Source organism: Palaemon carinicauda, chromosome 37 (genome assembly GCF_036898095.1).
Source record: "Palaemon carinicauda isolate YSFRI2023 chromosome 37, ASM3689809v2, whole genome shotgun sequence".
In the NCBI taxonomy this organism is placed as follows: domain Eukaryota; kingdom Metazoa; phylum Arthropoda; class Malacostraca; order Decapoda; family Palaemonidae; genus Palaemon; species Palaemon carinicauda.
Genome location: NC_090761.1, coordinates 21,115,244 through 21,139,505, shown reverse-complemented (window position 1 = coordinate 21,139,505; position 24,262 = coordinate 21,115,244). Strand labels below are relative to the sequence as shown.

At 45.3% G+C, this 24,262-nt stretch overlaps 1 protein-coding gene across 1 annotated transcript in view; it reads left to right on the top strand.

The window, feature by feature from the left end:
- Nucleotides 1-24,262, top strand: part of LOC137629484 (geranylgeranyl transferase type-1 subunit beta-like) — a 58,633-nt gene that overhangs the window by 24,790 nt on the left and 9,581 nt on the right. The window contains exons 4-6 of the mRNA XM_068360818.1: nucleotides 3,138-3,270; nucleotides 5,189-5,308; nucleotides 19,668-19,784. Coding sequence (XP_068216919.1) covers nucleotides 3,138-3,270; nucleotides 5,189-5,308; nucleotides 19,668-19,784 — 370 coding nt within the window. The remainder of the gene's footprint in view (nucleotides 1-3,137; nucleotides 3,271-5,188; nucleotides 5,309-19,667; nucleotides 19,785-24,262) is intronic.

Genomic DNA, 24,262 nt, shown 5'->3' with positions numbered 1-24,262 from the left:
TTGTGGACGGGAAAGTAATGTACCAATGTCGAGCACTGTACTTCGACCTCATTCCTGCTCCTCTTGTTTTTACAAGGCCCTTGCAAAATGTAGCAAGCTTTCTACATTTTTTGAGGATTCAGAGCCTCCCTTTATTTTGACGACTGGCTAATCAGGGCGTCGTCATTATATCGCTGTCTGGAGAGCCTCTAATGGACATTAGACCTAACCAAGGAACTAGGTCTCATAGTGAATGTAGAGAAGTCGTAACTTACAGTACCCCATCCCAGACTATTCTTTATTTGGGAATGGAGATACAGTGTCTGATTTTTCGGGCCTTTTCGTCTCCCGCAAGAATGGAACAAGCTCTGTTAAAAGTCCTTCACTTGCAAGAGAAAAACAGTTGTTCTGTAAGAGTTTGAACTAGCCACGTGGGAACTCTTTCATCGCTGGAGTAGTTTATCTCTCTGGGGAGACTCAACCTATGCCCTCTCCAATTTCACCTAAACCATTGGAACAAGGAGAAGGGCTTAGAGAGTATCTCTTTCCCAATCTCCAACTCAGTCTAGAAATGTCTGACTTGGTGGGACAGCAACATCAGACTTCGAGAAGGTCTTTCTCTTGCGATCAAGAACCCAAACCATGTGTTGTTTTCAGATGCATCGGATTTGGGTTAGGGAGCTCCACTGGACAGTCTGGAATGCTCGGGTCTTTGATCCACGGATCAGAAGGAACTCCATTAAAGGCAAGTAACATCTCTCCTTTGGCGAGATTTGTGCAAGGAAAATGAATGTCTTGGCGGACGGCCTCAGCAGAAGAGGACAAGTCATCTCCATGGAGTGGACGTTACATAAGACTGTGTGCGAGAAGCTATGGATGACATGGGGTCAACCCACCATAGATCTTTTTGCGACTTTTCTGACAAAGAGGCTCTCGACTTACTGCTTTCCAGTTCCAGATCCAGAGGCAGCCCACATAGACGCTTTCCTGCTGGACTGGTCTCACCTGGACGTTTATGCCTTTCCACCTTTCAAGATCCTAAACAAGGTGCTGCAGAAGTTCACCTCTCACGAAGGGACCAGGTTGACATTGGTTGCTCCACTCTGGCCCGCGAGAGAGTGGTTCACAGAGGTACTTCAATGGCTGGTAGACGTTCCAAGGAGTCTACCTTTAAGGATGGATCTCCTACGGCAGCCCCACGTAAGGAGTCTTCATCAAAGCCTCCCCGCGCTTCGTCTGACTGCCTTCAGACTATCGAAAGACTCTCAAGAGCTCGAGGATTTTCGAAGGAGGCAGCCAGAGCGATTGCGAGAGCTAGGAGAGCATCTACCATCAAGGTCTACCAGTCGAAGTGGGAAGTCTTTAGAGACTGGTGCAAGTCATCATCCATTTCCTCTTCCAGTACCTCTGTAGCCCAAATTGCAGACTTTTTCCTGCATCTGAGAAATGTTCGCTCCCTCTCTGCTCCCACTATTAAGGGCTACAGGAGCATGTTGGCTTCTGTGTTCAGACATAGAGGCTTAGATCTGTCCAATAATAAAGATCTCCAAGATCTCCTTAAGTCCTTCGAGACCTCTAAGGAGCGTCGTATGGCAACTCCTGGATGGAACTTAGACGTGGTCCTAAGGTTCCTAATGTCCGACAGGTTTGAGCCATTACATTCAGCCTCCCTGAAGGATCTCACCCTCAAGACGCTTTTCTTAGTGTGCTTGGCTTCGGCTAAAAGGGTCAGTGAGATCCTTGCCTTTAGTAAAAACATCGGCTTTTTTACAGATAAAGCCACATTCGCTTCAGCTTGGTTTCTTGGCCAAAAATGAACTGCCTTCTCGTCCTTGGCCTAAGTCTTTTGATATACCTTGCCTATCAGAGATCGTAGGCAACGAGCTTGAAAGAGTACTGTACCCAGTTAGAGCTCTTAAGTTTTATTTAGCTCGTACCAGATCCTTACGAGGTGGATCTGAGGCCTTATGGTGCTCAGTTAAGAAGCCCTCATTGCCTATGTCTAAAAATGCTTTATCGTATTTTATTAGATTTTTAATCCGAGAGGGTCATTCTCACTTAAGTGAAAAAGATCGTTGCTTGCTTAAGGTCAAGACGCACGAAGTAAGAGCGATAGCAACTTCCGTGGCCTTTAAGCAAAACAGATCTCTGCGAAGTATTATGGACGCGACCTTTTGGAGGAGCAAGTCGGTGTTCGCTTCATTTTACTTAAAAGACGTCCAGACTCTTTATGAGGACTGCTACACACTGGGTCCATTCGTTGCAGCGAGTGCAGTAGTGGGTGAGGGTTCTACCACTACATTCCCTTAATTCCAATATCCTTTTAATCTTCTCTTGAAATGTTTTTAATCTTGTTTTGGGTTGTACGGAAGGCTGAGAAGCCTTTCGCATCCTTTTTTGATTTGGCGGGTGGTCAAATGTCGTTTCTTGAGAGCGCCCAGATTAAGGGTTTTGATGAGGTCCTGTTGTATGGGTGGTCGCCCTGGATACAACAGCTCCTGGGAGTCTTTCAGCATCCTGAGAGGATGGCTGGGCTTCGTGAGGAAAGCGGACTAATAAGGCAGAGTAATCGTCAGAGTCAGCTTCCTTACCAGGTACCTATATTTATTTGGGTTTTGTTATGATATAACTGTCAAAAACTCTAAGCATATACGCCTTTATTGTATTAATACTGGTCTCTACCCACCACCATGGGTGTGAATCAGCTATTATATATTCACCGGCTAAGTTTAATATTTAAAAATGATATTTTGATTATAAAATAAATTTTTGAATATACTTACCCGGTGAATATATAAATTAAAGGCCCTCCCTTCCTCCCCGATAGAGACCTAGGGGACTGAGAAGAACTGGAGCTGTTTACAAGTATATGCGGTATCTGGCCGATAGTCGGCGCTGGTGGGCACACCCGCAACCTTCATGGCAATCGCTCGCGAGTTTTTGTAATCTGTCGAGCCGTCGGAGACGTCAGCTATTATATATTCACCGGGTAAGTATATTCAAAAATTTATTTTATAATCAAAATATCATTTTTATATTGATTACCTGTCTAGAGATGTTGGCTATGAATTTGACTCAGAGCTCTGGTAAACCTTTATCTCAGAATACTGCTTAATACCATTGATTATTTTTAAAGCCTCGTGTGTTTTATTTTCCAGTTTTTTCTCAACTCTTGGAGGCAGTGAAAACGACATGAGGTTTATGTATTGTGCAGCTGCTATATGTTATATTCTTCAAGATTTTTCTGCCATTAATTTGGACTCTGCAACAAAATATATCATTAATAGCATGGTAATTATTTTTTTTCTCTTTTCGTATGAGTTTTGTGGTGATTAACCCTCTTACCCCCAGGCTATTTGGAAATTTCCAACCCTTAACTCCCAGGGGGTTATTTTTTTCCCTGCACATTTTGCAGTATATTTTTTTTTATAAATTGCTCTAACAGCCTTAATTTTTGTCATAGAGAGGTCAGGTTGGTCTCATTCTCTTGGAAAATGCCTGAATTTTCTCAAAAAATTATCAAAAATATGAAAAAAATATTTTTTATAGCATTTTTTTGCAAGGACGCACCGGTACGTCCATGGGGGTAAAGGGATGGCTTTTGTGAAACTTACCAGTACGTCCTTTGGGGGTAAAAGGGTTAAGAGAAATGATAGGATTGATTGTTGTTATTTATAGTTAGTTGAAAAATGTTTTACTTTTACATATTTTATGATCACTAATCTTGAAATAGGTAGGTCATGGGGTATTGATTTAGTGGAACTGAAGTAAGTCTATGTAAGAAAAGTATCATAAAACTAATGTTAGATAGAAGACATCCAAGCCAAAATGTAAAACAGTAAGGCACATGCAATATTTATGTTACAGTATTTTCAACAGCACATTCATTTATAAGAAAATAGTTTCTTTCGAATAAGAAAATTATTTTATTCATGTGTTGATTGTGCAATCCATTCAATATTTTATTTTGAGGATGTATTTAGAGATGAATGAAAACTCAAGTTTAGCATAGTTAAATGAAAGATATTTAAAAGGTACTGAACATTTTGAAATATACATGGGTTATCATAAATTGTATGATTCTGACTGAAAATTGGCATAAGCAAAACAAACGTTAAGGTGACTGGAAAACAAGAAAAGGGGTAGTTTGCCAAATATAAATTGTGACATCACAGTAGAAACTTTAACTACAAAATGTACAAGAAGTAATAAATTGTGACCCCCAAACTCGGTAAAAGAGCAAAAGAAGACAGAAGTTGGGAACTTTCTTGTGGTAGATAAGGCAGGTCATAGTAGAATTAGAGTATTTTGTTACCCTGAAGACACATTGGACAGAAGATCAGGGATTGTCAAGGTTGTTAGAAATGTATCTTCTGCCTGGGTGGATAAAAATAGACCTGTAGACTACTGACAGATTAAGATATTACGTAAATAGGAAGCAAGGTCTTGGAATCAAAATCCAAAACTATTAAAGTTGAGAATAATGATGCCATGGTAACTTGAGAAAATTTTGGTTGCTACTTTAACAGAGATTATTGTGCTTTAGGAAATTTGATTCTGTAATTTGATGCCCTAAATCAATTTCTTCGTCCAATGTAATTAACTTTGCTGGTGTCAACTTGTGCTGTTTGGTAAATTTCATTCCTATTTTGCGGGCTGATATTCTCTCTCTCTCTCTCTCTCTCTCTCTCTCTCTCTCTCTCTCTCTCTCTCTCTCTTTTTGAATCAAAAGTAATTATTTTAGTCGATAGCCATTCTCTCCCTTCTTCTCTGGACATATATTTATTTAAAGCATTATTACCCTGCTAATATTATTTGTCGCAGTTGTTTTAGCTAACAAGCTTGAAGATAGTCTCGCATTTCGAGAAGCTATGTAATACATGCCAGGTAACAATACACTGTGTGATATATTGAATATTGGGATACGGTACTTTAATAGTGATTCCATAACACTATCAATTAATTATGAAATTATTCACCATTACATCATGATGCAAGTACAATTTTGTAAAGGTCGAATCTACTCAAATGGCCTCCTTATCTTATTATAATGCCAGGATGTCTTGATGTCTTGATACTGAATCGAGTTTCAAAAATGTTCACATTGAATTATTTTAATAAAAGAGTACATTCAAACTGCATTCATGCATTAAACAAAATAAATAAGACATTTATTTTTCAATTCTGGTCTACTTTCTACTTTTTTCAGAGTTATGAAGGTGCTCTTGGACAAGGAATTTACTTGGAAGCTCATGGTGGTAGTAGTTATTGTGCTATTGCAACTTTACATTTATTAGGTCAGCTTGAATCTGCACTTACAAAGTCACAAGTAAGTGTTTGCGTATATAATTTAATTTTTGTGAGAGTTCATTTATAATACATGGTAGCATAAGAGGCAAGCTTTACAGAAAATTTTAGTGCTCTGCTGGATTTTTCCAGATTGGACGAGTAACTTGAGAAATTTCATTATAGCATTCCTGATCTTTTTATACACTCCAATCACACAAAATTGCAATTTCATAAATTTTTTTGTTCCTACTTGAATATAATCCATTGTCTTTTAAGAGGAGCACAACTCCAGTGAAACGGGAACGGGCGTTAAAAATTTAAGGAGGTACTGTAGTTATGACTGTTGGCATGTGACGGGGAAACCCCACCCACCTGCTAGACAGTTACACTCACTTTTGAATGTAGCTATAAGCATTACTCTTGCTGTCTCAAATTTTAACTGTTTTAAGATCTTACTTTCTCATTCAAGATAAATGGATGTGTTCAAACTGGCTGTTGAATTTGTGTAAGCCTGGATAGATTAAATAAAATTTACAGGATCTTCTGGATAAGTAACATGTGTGATAGGTTTATATACAAACCTGCCATTAATCTCATCATCCTTGTGCCTTAGTGGAAGCATGGCAGTTCTTAGTCATCCCCTCGCTGTGTGTGGACGTATGATGACAACAATCTAAACATATAAAATTTTAGTCTTCTTCGCGCATCGCTGGTACTCCGTAAATAGGAAAAATCTTCCTGACTCCTGTTTCCCCCTTGGAGGTGCTGAAGGGTCTGACACCTCCTGGTATTGTTGCTGCAGCATTTGAAGAGCCCCCTGTGGTTTCTTCTTCTGTGGGATTGTCATTGTTAGTTTCCAAGACCTCAGTCCCAAAGAAGGCTAGCAAAAAGAGGGTGTGCTTCTCCTCCTCTTTTAGTTCCTCCTCCACTGCCTCGTCATGGTTAAATTCTTCAGATACTGCTACTTATAAGCAGAAATAAATAACTGAGTAGTCCAAGAAAACCAATCGATCTCTCCCTGCTTACATGGAAGAGATCAACACACACACACACACACACACACACACTCTCTCTCTCTCTCTCTCTCTCTCTCTCTCTCTCTCTCTCCAAAGGGAGAGAAATTGGCTCATCGTGGTGGAGTGAGAGAAACCGGCGATTTGTCTCCTTGCTTATGATCGTTCTCATTTTTATCCTGGAGCCAGGACCAAATGGTGATACTTATGGGTGTGTAAAGGAAATTGCATGTCGCCTATCTTTCCCTGCGTAGTCTGTATGCATACCGGAAAGTTCCATGTGCTCGTGCAACTAGGAACAGGAACAAGTGATCACCCTGGACTGCTCGTACCTAACTTGAACACCAAGAGGCCCCATCACATTCGTGCAATTGGCAGGAAGTTTTTTCAGCTCAAAGTGACCAGTGTCCAACCAATACTATGCTCGCTTTGCTGAGGCTTAAGTATACTGCACTTTTTTAGGGTCAAAGGCAGTTCTGCTTTTGAAAAGGGGGTCAATCATCAATTGGACCCCCTTTTAACCTCTGCAGGATACACACCCAATCCTGTTCTCACTCTGGATGGTCCATACCATGAAAAATGAATATTGTCTCCCGAGGGGCTAATTGAAACCTGTTTACCAACACCCCAAAGACACCCTACTTTGGTCCAGTGACAGTGGTGACGTAGAATCTCAAGACTAAGTGTTCATTTGTCGATGCTCTTGCGTATACAAGTGACTGAAATGACCTTAGAGGGGTTACTGTGACTCCTGTAAAAGGTGGAAAAATTGTCATTAATTAACATTTGTTCCAACACGGAGTACTTACCTCGAACGACTTTCTTAGGAGTATCTGGGATCTCCTCCCAACCGACCATAGTTTTGTGTAGTTTACCCTACTCCCGTTTTCTATGAGGGGTAACCTCTGGTGGAGTGATACGCGCCCTGAGGCGACCCCGGGTCAGAGAGCATGCTTGCTCAGGCCTCGATCCCCAGTAAGTTCTCTGGTCGCGTCGCGATAACATCACGACGCTCTCCTTACCCAATGCGACCCTTTGTGTCCCCGACCCTCTTTGTGTCTCATGCGGTTCCCACGTGGTACCTTTGTGCTCTCCCTTATCCTTTCCCTTTGTGTTCCTGTGTTTCGTGGTGCCATACTAGTGCGTAATGGAGCATCTCCGTCGTTGTCCTGGGCCTATAACCGGTAAATCGTGTGTGTGCTTTCCTGTCAAAACCTGAAGTTGACCCGCACTCCTTGTGTTCTTCGTGTAGGGGCAGTGTGTGTTCCCCTACAGCCACGTGTCCGGAGTGCGAGTCCTGGAACGAGGTGCAGTGGGTGCGTTACGGCACCAAGAAGAAGAAGGTGTCTAAGAGATCGCTTAAGAAACTGAGCGTCTCTTCTCCTCTTGCTTCGCCTGGCGTATCGTCAGACAGAGTCTTGCTGCCGCCTTCCCCTACCCAGAGTAGGGGACGAGGTAAGTCAGTTGAGGGGAAGAGGCCTGTGGCCCTTCCCCAGGAGTCTGAATTACGGGATAGTGGTGTTGTGGCGTCATTCCAGGCAAGTGAGGGGCCTGAGGGAGGGACGGGAGTATGTTCGGGGGACGGAACCCTGGTGCAAGCAGGGCCCGTCTCCTCAGATGATCCTATATGGGGAAAAACTGTGCCTACCTCTTCTCACGCCTCGTGGGCGTGTTTTTCAGGTGCTTCCGCAGCCGAGGTTTCCGCCGAGAAGGAAGACTCGCCGCCGTCAGACTCCCTCGCTTGGGTGCCGCCGAAGACGCCCTTCAGGTCTCCGTCAAGGATGTAGGAAGGATTGGAAACCTGGTCCCCCAGCGAGGAACTCCCACGCTCCCCTCCAGCGCCTTCAGCTACGTTTCCGTCCGTCTTCCTACAGCCCTCTTCTCCCATCGAGGGACGCGTGGACCCAGCAACAACGCTGCACGAGTCGGGCCCGCCGGTGAGAACATGCAAGTCGTCGGGCTCCTCGGAAGACGGAGCCCCGAGGGACCATAGAAGACGCCGTGAGAGGTCCCGCAGGAGACACTCTCGTTCTCGCTCCCGCTCTAGATCCCGCCACGTGGGTAGGCGATCTAGATCCCCCAGGAGGAAGTATAGGAGAAGTGGCTCCCCGAGGGAAGAATGGGTCGTCATCCCTCGTAGCAAACTTCTCGAGATGTCAGCAGTTCCTGGCTCTCAAGGGCTCGCTCACCAGTGAGGTACGTATCCAGCGGCAGATGCGATCGACAGAGGGAGTTGTCTCTTCAGGTCCCAGCGGACAGGCATAAGTCCGCGAAGGTTCCGACTCCATCCGCCCAGCGGAGAGAGTCGCCCCTTCGGTCTGGCAGCTGCGTCCCGACCTCCAAGTCAACGTCGAGTCGGCAGGAACGAGAAAAGCAACTCCCTTCGACGAGCAAGCCCGCATCTACCTGGACCTCCGTAAGCAGGGATAAGTCCAGGACGGAGGCCTCCGCCCCGACGGCGATGCCCGTCCTACGCCCTGAGCCGCCGAAGTTGGACCATTCCAAGATGATTCCTCCCCCCCCGCGCGGTGACCTCCGTCACAGGCAGTGAAGCGTCCTAAGGAAATGGACGACAGCGTAGAAGGTTCAGCAGCAGAAGTTTCAGCCTACAGGAGGGTAATAGGACTCATTAGGCGGCATCACAGACTGGACGAACCCGAGTCCTCCTCTGACGAAGTCTGGCTCTCGAGCCTCAGCAGGCTGGTTGATGCCCCGGTGCAGCAGAGACCCTCGCTAGCCCTGCCTTTGGCTAGGGATGTTAGGCTGGGTAGGGCTCACGTGAACAAGATCGTGGCCAACCATGCAGAAGCCTCCAAGACCCAGAGGTCCTCCAAGCTTCTTCAAGGCCTAAAATCCCAGAGCCGGTTTTACCTTCCTGAAGGGCATCGCGCAGGTCCCTGTACTGTGGAGCCAGCAGTCGCTATCCTGTGACAAGGAGCAGCTGAAGAGAGGGCTACTACCACCCCGGTCTGTTTCTCCCCTTCAGGAGCTGCCATGATGGAGGAGATAGCCAAGGACCTGGTGAACGTTTCCTCGTGGCTGGATTGGTGGGCCTCCACGCTGGTAGGCTTCCAGTCCTCCTACGACCTCACTGTCCCGGAGAACCAGGCCTTACTGAAGGAGCTGATTAGCTCGGGAGGTAAAGCCCTAAAGTTCCTCTCATACCAATCCATCGCGCAGGCCGCCAATTGGGTTCTGCGTAAAAGGGACACGGTGCTCAACAAGCTCGTAAGAAGGCTCCCGGACAGAGAAGCGAGGTCTCTGAGGAGCCTACCCCTGTGGGACGACTCAGTTTCCCCCCTGAAGGCAGTGGAAGAGACGGTAGAGAGGGTCAGGAACCTAAAGGATACGGGAGATTCCAGACCCCCTCCAGCGAGAAGACCTACCCATAGAAGGGCACCCTCCGACACCTCCCTTCCTCCTCGCGTCTCACCTAGTCAACCCAGGAGAGACGCCCCTACTACGGCCTGCTCTCAGTCTTCGCAGCCCTCCCGTAGAGGAACGTGTTCAGCACAGTCAACTTTCAGGCCTTCTTATGCGGCAGTCAGAAGAGGTCGTTCAGGCCGCGCCTCTAGAAGGAGATAGGGAGAGAGGCCCCCTACTCCTGCCGAAGCCTCAGGTGGGGGATGCCTCAAGCGTTCTTGGTAAGCATGTAGAGACCACAGAGCAGATCCGTGGACCGAGTCCTGAAAGAAGGGTACAGGTTGCCCTTCCTGGCGGACCCCCCACCTCTAATGCCAGATCAACAGGCAGAGTGGTTGGCACCCAAGGACCCCTTGAGAAGGACGGCCCTACAAGAGGAGGTCTCTGTGATGCTGGCGAAAGGGGCGATAGAACCAATCAAGAACCCGGGCCCGGGGTTCTACTGCAGACTCTTCCTGGTGGAGAAAGTGACAGGGGCCTGGAGACCAGTCATACACCTCTCAGTCCTCAACAAGTTCGTGTGCAAGACCGACTTCAAGATGGACAACCCGAAGTCGGTCCTAGCGGCCTTGAGGGAGGAGGACTTCATGATGTCCATAGACCTCAAGGACGCATACTTCCAAATCCCTGTTCACCCCTCCAGCAGGAAGTACCTAAGGGTGAAATGGGGTACCCAAGCGTTGCAGTTCAAGACCCTCTGCTTCGGTCTGTCCACAGCCCCCCAGCTCTTCACGAGGGTCTTCACAACAGTCTCAGCCTGGGCACACGAACAGGGCATCCGGCTGATTCGGTACGTGGACGACTGGTTGTTGCTTTCAGCCTCAAGGGAAGTATTGAGGGAGCAAGGCGCGAAGCTCCTGCGGTTCTGCAATGTCCTGGGTATATCATCAACCTAGAGAAGTCTCAACTGATACCCTCCACCAGGATGACCTACCTCGGAATGGTCCTGGACTCCCGGTTGGCAAGAGCTTTCCCTTCCGCGGAGAGACTAGACAACTTGGACCAGATCCTCCGGCCCTTCCTGTCGGACCAGCCCAGGAGAGCCAAGGACTGGCAAAGACTAATAGGCCACCTCGTGTCGTTGGAGAAGCTAGTCCCCCAGGGGAGACTCAAACTCAGGGGAGTTCAATGGAACCTGAAGGAGATCTTGAACCAGAGAGACTCCCCCCACAAGGTGGTCCCTGTGTTCCCGGAGACGAAGGAAGTCCTAGAGTGGTGGCTCGCCAGATCGAACACCCTCAAGGGAATGCCCTTCGCAGCCGACCCTCCAGAGATGCTTCTGTTCACGGACGCATCCAAGGAGGGGTGGGGTGCCCATCTCCTCGGCAAGACACCAAGAGGAAGTTGGACGAACGAAGAGAAAAACCAGCACATAAACATACTAGAGATGATGGCAGTGCGAAGAGCGTGCCTAGAGTTCGTCCATCGGCTCCGGGGAAACACTGTGGCACTGATGTGTGACAACGCCACGGTGGTGGCCTACATAAAGAAACAAGGACTAAAATCGAAGGAGTTGTGCGTCCTCACGATGGGACTGCTGGAATGGGCCGAAGAGGATCAGATCAAGATATCAGCAAGGTTCATTCCAGGGAAGAGGAACGTCCTGGCCAATGGCCTCAGCAGAATGGGTCAAGTGGTAGGATCCGAGTGGTCCTTGCACCCGGAAGTGGCCAAGACCCTCATTCAGAAATGGGGCTCGCCAGTGTTGGACCTCTTCGCAACGAGACTGAACGCACAGCTCCCCGTGTTTTGTTCTCCTGTGCCAGATCCAGAAGCGGCCTTCCAGCACCCTTGGGACAACCTCGACGTTTACGCCTTCCCTCCCTTCGGGATGCGCAGACAGGTCCTCAACAGGGTGAGGCAAGCGGACAACCTGTTGATTACTTTGGTAGCGCCCTGGTGGCCGGAGAGAGTGGTTCGCGGATCTAAAGGAACTGGCGTGCCTTCCACCTTGGCCCCTTCCGGACAGGCCAGACCTTCTCCGGCAGCCCCACTTTCAAAGGTTCCACGAGAACCCTCGGTCCCTCCGCCTTCACGCGTGGAGGTTATCGAGCGTCTCCTGAGGAAGAAGGGATATTCTTCGAGAACGGCAGCAAGGATGCCAGGGTATCTGAGGCGTTCATCAGCAGTAGTAAACCAGGCAAAGTGGGCCACGTTCACTAAGTGGTGCGTCTTGAGAAGCATCAAACCATAGAGGGCCTCCATTCCAGAGATAGCAGACTTCCTAGTCTATCTCAGGGACAAGGTAAACATGTCCATCCCAGGCACCAAAGGAGTCCGGGCTGCTCTGGGTCAAGTCTTCCTCCTGAAAGGCATCGACCTGGTTGCCTCCAGACATATCTCGATGCTCATCAGGAGCTTCGAACAATCGTGCCCCCCTCAAGCTGTTAGGGTGCCCCTGTGGGAAGTGGCCAGAGTCCTGAAGATGCTGTCAGAACCTCCCTTCGAACCCCTAAAGGACATCTTGGACAAGGAACTCACCCTCAAGACAGTTTTTCTGTTAGCTCTGGCATCAGCAAAACGGGTAGGGGAGATTCACGGACTGTCGTACGAGGTGTCACACTCAAAGAGTTGGTGTGAGGCTACCTTCAGGTTCGTACCATCCTTCGTGGCAAAGACTCAGAATCCAGCCGTTTGGGATCCCAAGTTTGAAGGGTTCTCAGTGCCGGCAATCCCTTGGTCGGACAACTCGAGGGACTTGCTGCTGTGCCCTGTCAGGGCAGTACAGAAATACTTAAGAGAGGACAGCCAGACTTCGACCCGAGATCAAGAGTCTGTTCGTCTCCTCGGGACTAGTGAAGAAGCCAGTCTCCAAGAATACTATCTCCTTCTGGCTACGGCAGGTGATCGTCAGGCCCTACAGTAGTGCAGGGGTCCCCCTTCCAGGAAAGCTCAGACCCCACGACATTAGGGGTCTAAGTACTTCATTGGCATTTGAGAAAAATATGGCAGTGGGCCAGATCCTGAGGGCAGGTACTGGGTCTAACCAGTCGACTTTCACAGCTCACTACTTGAAGGAATACTCGAGCAAGTCCCTGGACGGGTTCTCGATAGGTCCCGTCATTTCCGCGCTCCAAACGGTTTAAAGGTGTAGCTCCAGTGATAACCGCGGGTAGTAAGTCCAAGAGACACAGGTTCCTTCCTTAACTCCCTTGTTCTTCCTTCCCCTGTTCCCTTACCGAAAATGACTCCAGTATCCCCCTGAAACTGCCATGGGATACACTATCTTTGGAAGGACATGTCTCCTAGGATTTCTTGCAGAGGTGAGTTACTTAGACACTAAGATGGGTTTTTGTGTAGTTTTCCCTATTTTCTCGTGTTTTCCTTGGGGTCAGCAGAACCTAGTCTCCTATCTAGGTTCCTCTTATATACTTGTCACGGTCTCTAGGTCCTGAAGGACACTCCCACCTCCTAAGGTATAAGTCTCCTAAGAAAGTAGTTCGAAGTAAGTACTCCGTGTTGGAACAAATCACAAATTTTAAGTAATTTGTATTTTTCCTAACAGTACTTACTTCGAACTACTTTTGGGTAATGGCCCACCCATCTTTCCCCCAGTGCCTTGCTGGACCTCATAGAAACCTAAGCTATCAAGAACTTACTGGGGATCGAGACCTGAGCAAGCATGCTCTCTGACCCAGGGTCGCCTCAGGGCGCGTATCACTCCACCAGAGGTTACCCCTCATAGAAAACGGGAGTAGTGTAAACTACACAAAACTCTGGTCGGTTGGGAGGCGATCCCAGATACTCCTAAGAAAGTAGTTCTAGGTAAGTACTGTTAGGAAAAATACAAATTACTTAAAATTTATGATTTTGGCTCCCCTTGAGGATCAAATATCTTCCTTAAGTTGCCGTGGTCAGAACTTGCTCACAGAGCCTTGAAGACAATGAATTTAGATCTCTTGGCCTGAGAATTCACTCCAGTCAAGCAAGATCCTACTTCCTGCACTCTCTACAAAATAAAGATTCTTGGAGATAATGAATTTTAGATCTCTTGGCCTGAGAATTCACTTCAGTCTAGCAAGATCCTGCTTCCTGCACGCTTTCCAAAATAAAGATTCTACATGCCCGAGACTGCAAGCCTGTCTCCGCTTCCGTTGAGCAGGTAATTTCTGCATTGATGGTGATTTTGCCTGCGGAGAGACGAGACCAAGAGGACAGTTTTCTTGTTTCTGAAGCCTGCTTCCATGGAAAGGTACGTATCATGGCCAGCCTACTAGTGACTTCCTATATCGGCTATTAATCCAGTACAGTTGCCTACTTTGCCTTTACTCGAGACGTCAAAGTACGAGAAGTTGCTTCTGTCTGGTGCAAAGGCACAACAGTCATCAAATCAATGGGCCAACTGGAACCTGAGTAGAAGGGATACTGTTCTTTCCCTATTCTCCAGGCTTGTTGGACAAGAGGCACATCATCATTGAGGAATGCCCAAGTTTTGGATGCTACGTCTTTCCCCTTTATAGACGGCGGTGGAGGAAGCTAGCCATGACACTCATCCACTTTGCTGTTATCCTCAGGGGCCCAGGCCATTGGAATGCAACTGCAGCAAGGACACATTTAGTATCAGCATTTGAAAATGCTCCGGCTGTTTCCAAAGCCTGATTAGGACCTTCGGGTGATTCTTCCACATGAGAGTGAGGGATGGCTGTCATGCCATTGAGCCACGTAGAGCAGAGCAGTAGGTGGTAGAAGTCTGTTGAGGGTGCCCTTCATAGCTCTTTGTCTCCCATCACTTGCACTACAATGGCATTCTGGAGTTACCCTCCAAATTTGCCAAAATTCTGGCCTTAGCAACAGAGGTTCATGAAGTAATGGAGATGAAGATTATGCTCAAAGTCATTCAAGACAGTTCTCTGGGTTCCTACAGCTAACTCATATTAGTGGAGAAGTTGATTGGAAACTGGAAATTAGTCATTGACTTACTGCTGAATAAGTTTGTTTTTTTGAAACTGTTCAGTATGGAGATAGCAAGTACAGTGATGCCTCAGCATACGAAAGTAATCCGTTTAGGATACTGTTTCGTATGCTGATTTTTTCGTATCCTGAGTCGCGTTTTACATGTAAATAGCCTAATCCGTTCCAAGCCTTACGAAAAGACACCTTTTCTTTCATAATCACGCTAAACTGTAGTAATAAACATGCAATGCAGCCATTTCTATCATTCAATAATTAACCCAACCGTTAAAAACAGCCTAATCCATTTCAGAAACCACCATGAGATAATTCAATAATGTAGTTATAGCCTAGTTATCCCCTCCAAGCCCTAAGAAAACGGTCCGTTTTCTTTACTACTGTATAAAAGTTACGGTACTGTATGTAAAGCATTTGGATCAGTGAAGGTGTATTGTTACCTGTACACCTAAATTAAGGGTTGATGCCCTGAAAAAAAAGGTACAGTTAATTAACAAAAAAGTTGAAACTTACCTTTTGATTGAGATGATGTCCGATAGCGAAGTCGCGGCAGAGGAGGATGTCATAAGGCAGAAAACGTAACAAGTGACTAGACTACGTACTACAATAATTTACACACTTAACACATTAACACTTAAACTTTACGAAATAAAAAAATGGCAGAAATAATTAACACTTAACATTACGCATGGAAAACTATAAAATGAAAGAAAAAATTATTTAACACTTAACGGTAACATAAAACTTAAAATTGAATTTCTTTTTTTTGCTTTTTTATAACTTTACGTTTTTCACATTTTCTAAATTTCTTTTACTTCATTACTTTCTTTTTTCTGTTTCTTTTCTTTACTTTCACCTTCTACTTCCTCATCACTTCCTCTTTTCTGTTTCTTTTCTTCACTTTCACCTCCGGCGTCAATGACCTTAGATGTCAGGGTGCCTGAAAACTTTAAATCAATCAATCAATCACTTTCACCTTCGTCTTGGCCTACTAATACTGCTGGCCTCTTTAATAAGAAACTATCCATGGAAGCTTGTTTCTGCCTACTTTTCAACACATTTCTAAAATGCGTTAGGCAAACGTCATTGCAGTGTTGAAGCGCACGGTTGGTATAAACTTTTTCTGGATGTTCCTTTTCGACGTAGTCTGCCATTTTATGGAAACAGGCGAGAATTTCCTTAATGTCTGACGTTTTCAAAGGTGTAACATCCTCCTCATCACCGCTAGAGAACTGCTCTTGAGCAACACTCATTTGCATCGTCTCCCACTCTTTCAGGTCGTCCGTCGTCAACTCCTCGGGATGCTCCTCGTTAAGTTCATCTATATCCTCGGCGCTAACTTCCAGCCCCATGGACGTACCAAGATGTACGATGTCAGCCACCTCAGACTGCTGAATGGGTTCAGGATCGTCAACGATCTCGGCTTCGCCTCCAGGCTTCCCGAACCCCTTGAAGTCTCGTGTAGAGACAACATCAGGCCACAGCTTCCTCCAAGATGAGTTCAGGGTACGCCTCGAAACTTCCTGCCAAGCGAGATCTATGAGTTTGAGGCATATCACAATATTAAAATGATCTTTCCAGAATTCACGCAGAGTGAGGTTTGTACTTTCTGTCACTTGGAAACATCCCTGGAAGAGATGCTTCGTGTACAATTTTTTGAATTAGAAATAACTTGCTGGTCCATGGGCTGGAGGAGAGGTGTGGTGTTAGGTGGTAGATACAGGACCTTTATGAAGGAATACTCAGCCAGAAGATATTCCTCAAGGCCAGGAGGGTGAGCTGGAGCATTGTCCAACACCAGCAGACATTTCATAGGGAGCCGCTTTTCTTCCAAATATTTTCGGACAGTCGGACCGAAGCAGACATTCACCCTATCAATAAGAAGTTGCCTCGTTACCCAGGCTTTAGCATTCGCCCTCCACATCACGGGAAGGTTCTCCTTGATGACTTTGTGGGCTTTGAAGAGTCAGGGATTTTCAGAATGGTACACCAGCAGGGGCTTTATCTTGCAGTCCTCACTGGCGTTTGCACAAAAAGCAAGGGTAAGCCTGTCTTTCATAGGCTTATGTCCAGGTAGCCTCTTCTCCTCCGCCGTGATGAACGTCCGACGAGGCATTTTCTTCCAGAAAAACCCAGTTTCGTCGCAATTGAAAACTTGCTGCGAACTGTAGCCTTCCTGCAGAGTCAACTCGTCAAACGTTTTAACAAAGGCTTCGGCGGCCTTCGTGTCCGAGCTGGCTGCCTCCCCTTGCCGTACCACTGAATGAATACCAGTCCTTCTCTTGAATTTCTCGAACCACCCCCGAGAAGCCTTGAACTCTGTGGGTTCCTGCTGGGATGTTCCTTCTCCTGCCCCTTCTTTGGCCTGAGAACGCACGAGATCACCGAAAATGGCGGAGGCCTTCTGGCAAATTGTAGTCTCAGTGATGGTGTCTCCTGAGATCTCTTTGTCTTTGATCTACACAAGTAGCTTCTCCATCTCGTCATGCACGTGGGTTCTCTTGTTGGAGAAAATAGTGATGCCCTTAGAAGGTGTCGCTGCTTTGATGGCCGCCTTCTGCTTCAGGATGGTGCCTATCGTAGACGGATTCCGGCCATACTCCTTGGCGATCACACTTAAACGCATGCCAGACTCGTACTTTTTCACGATTTCGAGTTTCGTCTCCATCGAGAGCTTCGTCTTCTTCTTTCCTTCGGCAACATTCTTGGGACCCATGGCTACAGTATTAAGCTCAATAATACACTACGTACGTTATATACTATGTAGTAAACACTAATACAATACAGTACACTGTAAAGAATATTTAATAACGATAACACGTGGCGTACAAATGTATTTAACACTACGTCAAACAAGCGAAAGCACACGAAGTCAATGTTAACGATACCACATTCGGAACGAAAAGAAAGAGAGAGAGATGAACGCCCATGCGTAAGCAAGGTGGGATAGTTGCCGACCAATAGGAAAGCAGGATCTTATGGCGGCAGCTAGCATCTGAGTAAGGAGAAAACCAATGGGTGAGCGGGTGGCTGTAAGTGAGTTTACCCAAGTTCAAAGTCTGGCGGCGCGCGCTTTTTAAAATTACTCTCAGCGACGAGTTGGGATCTCGTAAGCTTTTCGTATTCTGAAAATTTTTTTGTAGACTGGGGCATAAAAATCTTCGTATCGCTTTTCGTACCCTGAATTTTTCGTAAGCAGAAACTTTCGTATCGAGAGGTATCACTGTACTATGCTGTCTGCTATCAAAGAGGAAAATTTTTTGCTTTTAGTGGTTTTAAAAGACCTATATTTTTAAATACCTGTTCATCAGTCCTTCAGAAAATACCTCCGCTTCATTATCGAGGGAGTAGTGTACCAGTTCAAAGATGCATATTTCAGACTGTTCACTACTCCAGAAGTGTTCATGTGTATGTTTAGTACTTTGGTCAGAGGTTGGATCCTCTTAATTTGAATACTATTTTTGAGGTATCTTGACGACTGGCTGATATTGGCCTCTTCCAGTAGGTAGTTGCTTCAGGTTCGAGACCGATTACTCTCATTTGTTTCAAACTAGGGATCGAAATAGATTGAGAAAACTTAAGTCTCGTGCCCAAGCACAATAGGAAGTACCTAAAAATGCTGGTAGATACAGCAGCCGTGAGAGTTTTTCCATTAGACATTTGCATCAGTATTATAAGAGATGGCACCGCCATTCCCGTTCTAGCGAACTGCCAGCTCGTAGAAACGATGTCCCAGAAGACACTACTCCTTCTGGGACATCTTTTCGTAGAGAAACTTCTTTCACAAGTGTGTCTAGGTATCTCCACTATTGATACAGTAGTTTCAGTGGTGTCTGAGGCATCACTGGATTATAGACAGTGATCTCCTTTCCCGTCTTGTTCCATTGAAGCAAGAGGTATAGGACGATCTTTCCTTGGTGGCTAAATGACAAAAACTTCACCAGGGAAGTTGCATTAGAGAGATGCTTCAGTTTGCAAAGGCATCCCAAAAAGAGTAGGGATCACACCCATGAAGTCAAGTGCTCTAGGGGTGTAGTCCCCAGAAGAGATGTGCATGTAGCACTCCTGTGTCTCCCAGTCCTTGCGAGTCTACAAAACATTTGGATAACATATATCCTATACAAGAAGGTAGGTTCTATGACCAATCACCATTTACGCTTGTTATGGGCCTAATCTATTGCCCATGTTATCTTCAAATGATCGACCATGAGTAGGTTAGCAGGAGTCATCAATCTTACTCGTATACTGGACCGGGTGCTCTGATATTTCCCACAAAAGTTAAACCACCCTGATTTTGGTTCATGGGGACTTCTTCCTCTTGAGGATGAGTCTTCTATTAAAGGATAATGGTTTGTATTCATGTAGGAACAAATCTGATTCCTTTTAGTTTCACTTCCTGCCGCAACCGCCCCTGAAGTTCTAGGCCCAAGGTTAAAAGTGAGTATCTAGCTGAAAGGCTACCACATTAAATATTAGTGGTCGCTCCAGCTTTGCTGAAATCATACTCCTAATAAAGGACTCATTTTGTACAGAATAGTTAATTTAATAAAAAAAAATTGTGATTTTTTTTTTGCCAATGTATGCTCATCTTTTCCATTTATTGAAGGGTATTTTGGCAAATACATAATAATATTTCATATGATGCATGTATCTTGTATACTTTATTTCCAGCTCTATTCTTAACATCAGTGTTTTAACATAAAAGTTCATTGGTCCATATGCTTGCCATGTATATAGTAGATACCAAATTTTTCAAGGTTTTGTGTTGAAATTTTCAACTTTTCACTTACATTTGACTTAATTTCCAATATCCATTGTGACCCAATCCTTGGTTGACTATTCTTTTTATGCTTTTTATTCTACATTTTATACTCTAATCTTTTCTCTTTGATGGGAAATCACTCGATCAGGTGAGTGAAATCCTGAATAACGATTCTTTGTTAGGTAGGTTTTGCTTTTGACGCAAGATATACGTCTTGCTTTAAAATTGCATTATAATGAATCTTTTTCATTTACATTACAATAAATTGTTAAATCTTTTAACTTTATTTACAGAGACAGAGAATAATTCGCTGGTTAGTTAATCGTCAAAGTGAGGAAGGAGGGTTACAAGGTCGTCCCAATAAAAGATCAGATACATGCTACACATTTTGGATAGGTGCATCTTTAAAGGTAAATTTTTAATTGTGTTTTTAAAATTAGCACTTTTGTAGGGTAATAATTGATTTGTCAATTGATAAATTTCCATTATATAGCACAGTCAGGCGTGCATTGGGGGTAAACCATAAATGTAATGTCTTACTACCGCCAGAGAGTTATGGGGTCCTTTGATTGGCTAGACAGTACTACATTGGATTCCTCTCTCTGGTTACGGTTCTTTCTCTTTGCCTACACATACGCCGAATAGTCTGGCCTATTCTTTACATATTCTCCACTGTCCTCATACACCTGACAACACTGAGATTATTAAACAATTCTTCACTCAAGGGGTTAACTACTGAGCTGTAATTGTTCAGTAGCTACTTTCCTCTTGGTAAGGGTAGAAGAGACTCTTTAGCTATGGTAAGCAGCTCTTCTAGGAGAAGGACACTCCAAAATCAAACCATTGTTCACTAATCTTGGGTAGTGCCATAGCCTCTGTACCATGGTCTTCCAGTGTCTTGGGTTAGAGTTCTCTTGCTTGAGGGTACACTCGGACACACTATTCTATCTGATTTCTTTTCTTCTTGTTTTGTAAAAGTTTTTATAGTTTTTATGGGAAATGTTTATTTTAATGTTATTTCTCTTCTTAAAATATTTTATTTTGTTTCATTTCCTCACTGGGCTATTTTCCCTGTTGGGGCCCCTGGGCTTATAGCATTCTGCCTTTGCAACTAGGGTTGTAGCCTAGCAAGTAATAACAATAATAATAATAATAATAAGCTTGGTATTTATGTATTTGTTTTTATTATGAAACTGATGTGACATTGTTGTTTTTTGTGTTAAAAGTAGATGAATGAAGGTTTTAGATAAAGGAAGAATTTATTATTTAGAGAGGTGCTGTGGGGTCCCAAAGTCATACACCAAAGAAATATGGTTTTCTATGCCATAGCACCATCATATCAACATACAAGGCACCAGCTCCTTGTGTATAAGAGAGATGTCACCCTCTGAAGGACATAAGTAATGATGAAGACAATGCTTATCTTGGTGTTTGTTCATGTCCAGCAACCATTATTTTAGTCCAGGAGTACGTCTCAATTATGTCCCACTTCCATTCATGAGTCTAGGGAGGCAGGAGGATTTTGAGCCCCACACAGAAGTTCCAAAAAATGATATTTTAATTATAAAATAAATTTTTGAATATACTTACCCGGTGAATATATAATAGCTGCAACTCTGCGGCTCGACAGAAAACACACTCAAAAAACTCGCGAGCGATCGCTATGAAGGTTGCGGGTGTGCCCACCAGCGCCAACTGTCGGCCAGATACCACTCTTGTATGTAAACAAAACCTTCAATTCTTCTCGTCCCGCTGCGTCTCTATTGGGGAGGAAGGGAGGGTCATTTAATTTATATATTCACCGGGTTAGTACAGTATATTCAAAAATTTATTTTATAATTAAAATATTTTTAAGTATTTAACTTAGCCGGTGAATATATAATAGCTGATTCACACCCAAGGAGGTGGGTAGAGACCAGAGTTAATTATGTTTACAGCGTATAAGCTATGAGTTTTTTCATTTTGACAGTTATCAATATAACAAAACCAAAATAAATAGGTACCTGGTAAGGAAGTTGACTTAGACGATTACTCTGCCTTGTAAGTCTGTCTTCCTCACGGAGCCCAGCGATCCTCTTAGGATGCTGACAGACTCCCAGGAGCTGAAGTATCAAGGGCTGCAACCCATACAACAGGACCTCATCAAACCCCTAATCTGGGCGCTCTCAAGAAATGACTTTGACCACCCGCCAAATCAACCAGGATGCGAAAGGCTTCTTAGCCTTCCGAACAACCCATAAAAACAATATTAAAAACATTTCAAGAGACAGATTAAAAGGATATGGAATTAGGGAAGTGTAGTGGTAGAACCCTCACCCACTACTGCACTCACTGCTACGAATGGACCCAGTGTGTAGCAGTCCTCGTAAAGAGTCTGGACATCTTTCAAGTAAAATGACGCGAACACTGACTTGCTTCTCCAAAAGGTCGCGTCCATGATACTTTGCAGAGATCTATTTTGCTTGAAGGCCACGGAAGTTGCTATAGCTCTAATCTCGTGCGTCTTAACCTTAAGCAAAGATCGGTCTTCCTCACTCAAGTGGGAATGAGCTTCTCGTATTAAAAATCTGATAAAATATGACAAAGCATTCTTTGACATAGGTAAGGATGGTTTCTTAACCGAACACCATAACGCTTCAGATTTACCTCGTAAAGGCTTAGTACGAGCTAAATAGAACTTAAGAGCTCTAACGGGGCATAATACTCTCTCTAGTTCGTTGCCTACGATCTCTGATAAGCTAGGAATATCAAAAGATTTAGGCCAAGGACGAGAAGGCAGTTCATTCTTGGCCAGGAAACCAAGTTGAAGAGAACAAGTGGCTTTTTCTGTCGAAAAACCGATGTTCTTGCTGAAGGCATGAAGCTCACTGACTCTTTTAGCCGAGGCCAAGCACACCAGGAAAAGAGTCTTAAGAGTGAGATCCTTCAGGGAGGCTGAATTTAAAGGCTCAAACCTGTCTGACATGAGGAATCTTAGGACCACGTCTAAGTTCCATCCAGGTGTAGCCAAACGACGTTCCTTAGAGGTCTCAAAAGACTTAAGGAGATCTTGTAGATCTTTATTGTTGGAAAGATCTAAGCCTCTATGCCGGAAGACCGAAGCCAACATGCTCCTGTAGCCCTTGATCGTGGGAGCTGAAAGGGAGCGAACTCTTCTCAGGTATAAGAGAAAATCAGCGATTTGGGCTACAGAGGTACTGGACGAGGATACAGATACTGACTTGCACCAGTCTCGGAAGATTTCCCACTTCGATTGGTAAACTCTAATGGTAGAAGCTCTCCTCGCTCTTGCAATCGCACTGGCTGCCTCCTTCGAAAAGCCTCTAGCTCTAGAGAGTCTTTCGATAGTCTGAAGGCAGTCAGACGAAGAGCGTGGAGGCTTTGGTGTACCTTCTTTACGTGGGGCTGACGTAATAGGTCTACTCTTAGAGGAAGACTTCTTGGAAAGTGTACCAGCCATCGAAGTACCTCGGTGAACCATTCTCTCGCGGGCCAGAGGGGAGCAACTAACGTCAACCTTGTCCCTTCGTGAGAGGCGAATTTCTGCAGTACCTTGTTGACAATCTTGAATGGTGGGAATGCGTATAGGTCTAGGTGAGACCAATCTAGGAGAAAGGCATCTATATGTATTGCTGCTGGGTCTGGGACTGGAGAGCAATAGATTGGAAGCCTCTTGGTCATCGAGGTTGCAAAGAGGTCTATGGTGGGTTGACCCCAAGTCGCCCAAAGCCTCTTGCACACATCCTTGTGGAGGGTCCATTCGGTAGGAATTACCTGACCTCTCCGACTGAGGCAATCTGCTAGAACGTTCAAGTCGCCATGGATAAACCTCGTTACCAGGGAGATGCCTCGATCTCTTGACCAGATGAGCAGGTCCCTTGCGATCTCGTACAGTGTCAGGGAGTGGGTGCCTCCTTGTTTGGAAATGTACGCCAAGGCTGTGGTGTTGTCCGAGTTGATCTCCACCACTTTGTCTCGAAGGAGACTCTCGAAGCTCATCAAGGCCAGGTGAACTGCCAAAAGCTCCTTGCCGTTGATGTGCATGCTCCTCTGACTTGAGGTCCACAGACCTGAGCATTCCCGACCGTCCAGTGTCGCACCCCAACCCAAATCCGTTGCGTCTGAGAATAGAACGTGGTTTGGTTTCTGAACTGCTAGAGGAAGTCCCTCTCGTAGACTGATATTGTCTTTCCACCAATTCAGGCAAGCCTTTACTGTTTCGGAAATCGGGATCGAGACCGCCTCTAGCGACTTGTCCTTTTTCCAGTGAAAAGCTAGATGGAATTGTAGAGGTCGGAGGTGTAGCCTTCCTAGCGAGACAAACTGCTCCAGGGATGATAGAGTTCCTACTAGACTCATCCAATTCCTGACTGAGCAACGTTCTCTCTTCAACATCCTTTGGATTACGAGCAGGGCTTGATCTATTCTGGGGGCAGACGGAAAAGCCCGAAAAACTGGACTGCGAATCTCCATCCCTAAATTCAGTATAGTTTGGGATGGGATCAGCTGTGACTTTTCCATGTTGACCAGAAGTCCCAATTCCTTGGTCAGATCCAATGTCCAATTGAGATCCTTCAGACAGCGATGACTGGACGAGGCTCTGAGAAGCCAGTCGTCCAAATAAAGGGAGGCTCGGATACCCGATAAATGGAGGAATTTTGCCACATTCCTCATAAGCCTCGTAAACACGAGAGGAGCAGGACTTAGGCCAAAGCACAGGGCCCGAAACTGGTACACCACATTGTCGAACACAAATCTCAGAAAAGGTTGGGAATCTGAGTGAATGGGGATGTGGAAGTAAGCGTCTCTTAGGTCGAGAGAGACCATCCAGTCTCCCTTTCTGACCGCTGCTAAGACTGACTTCGTGGTCTCCATGGTGAACTTTGTC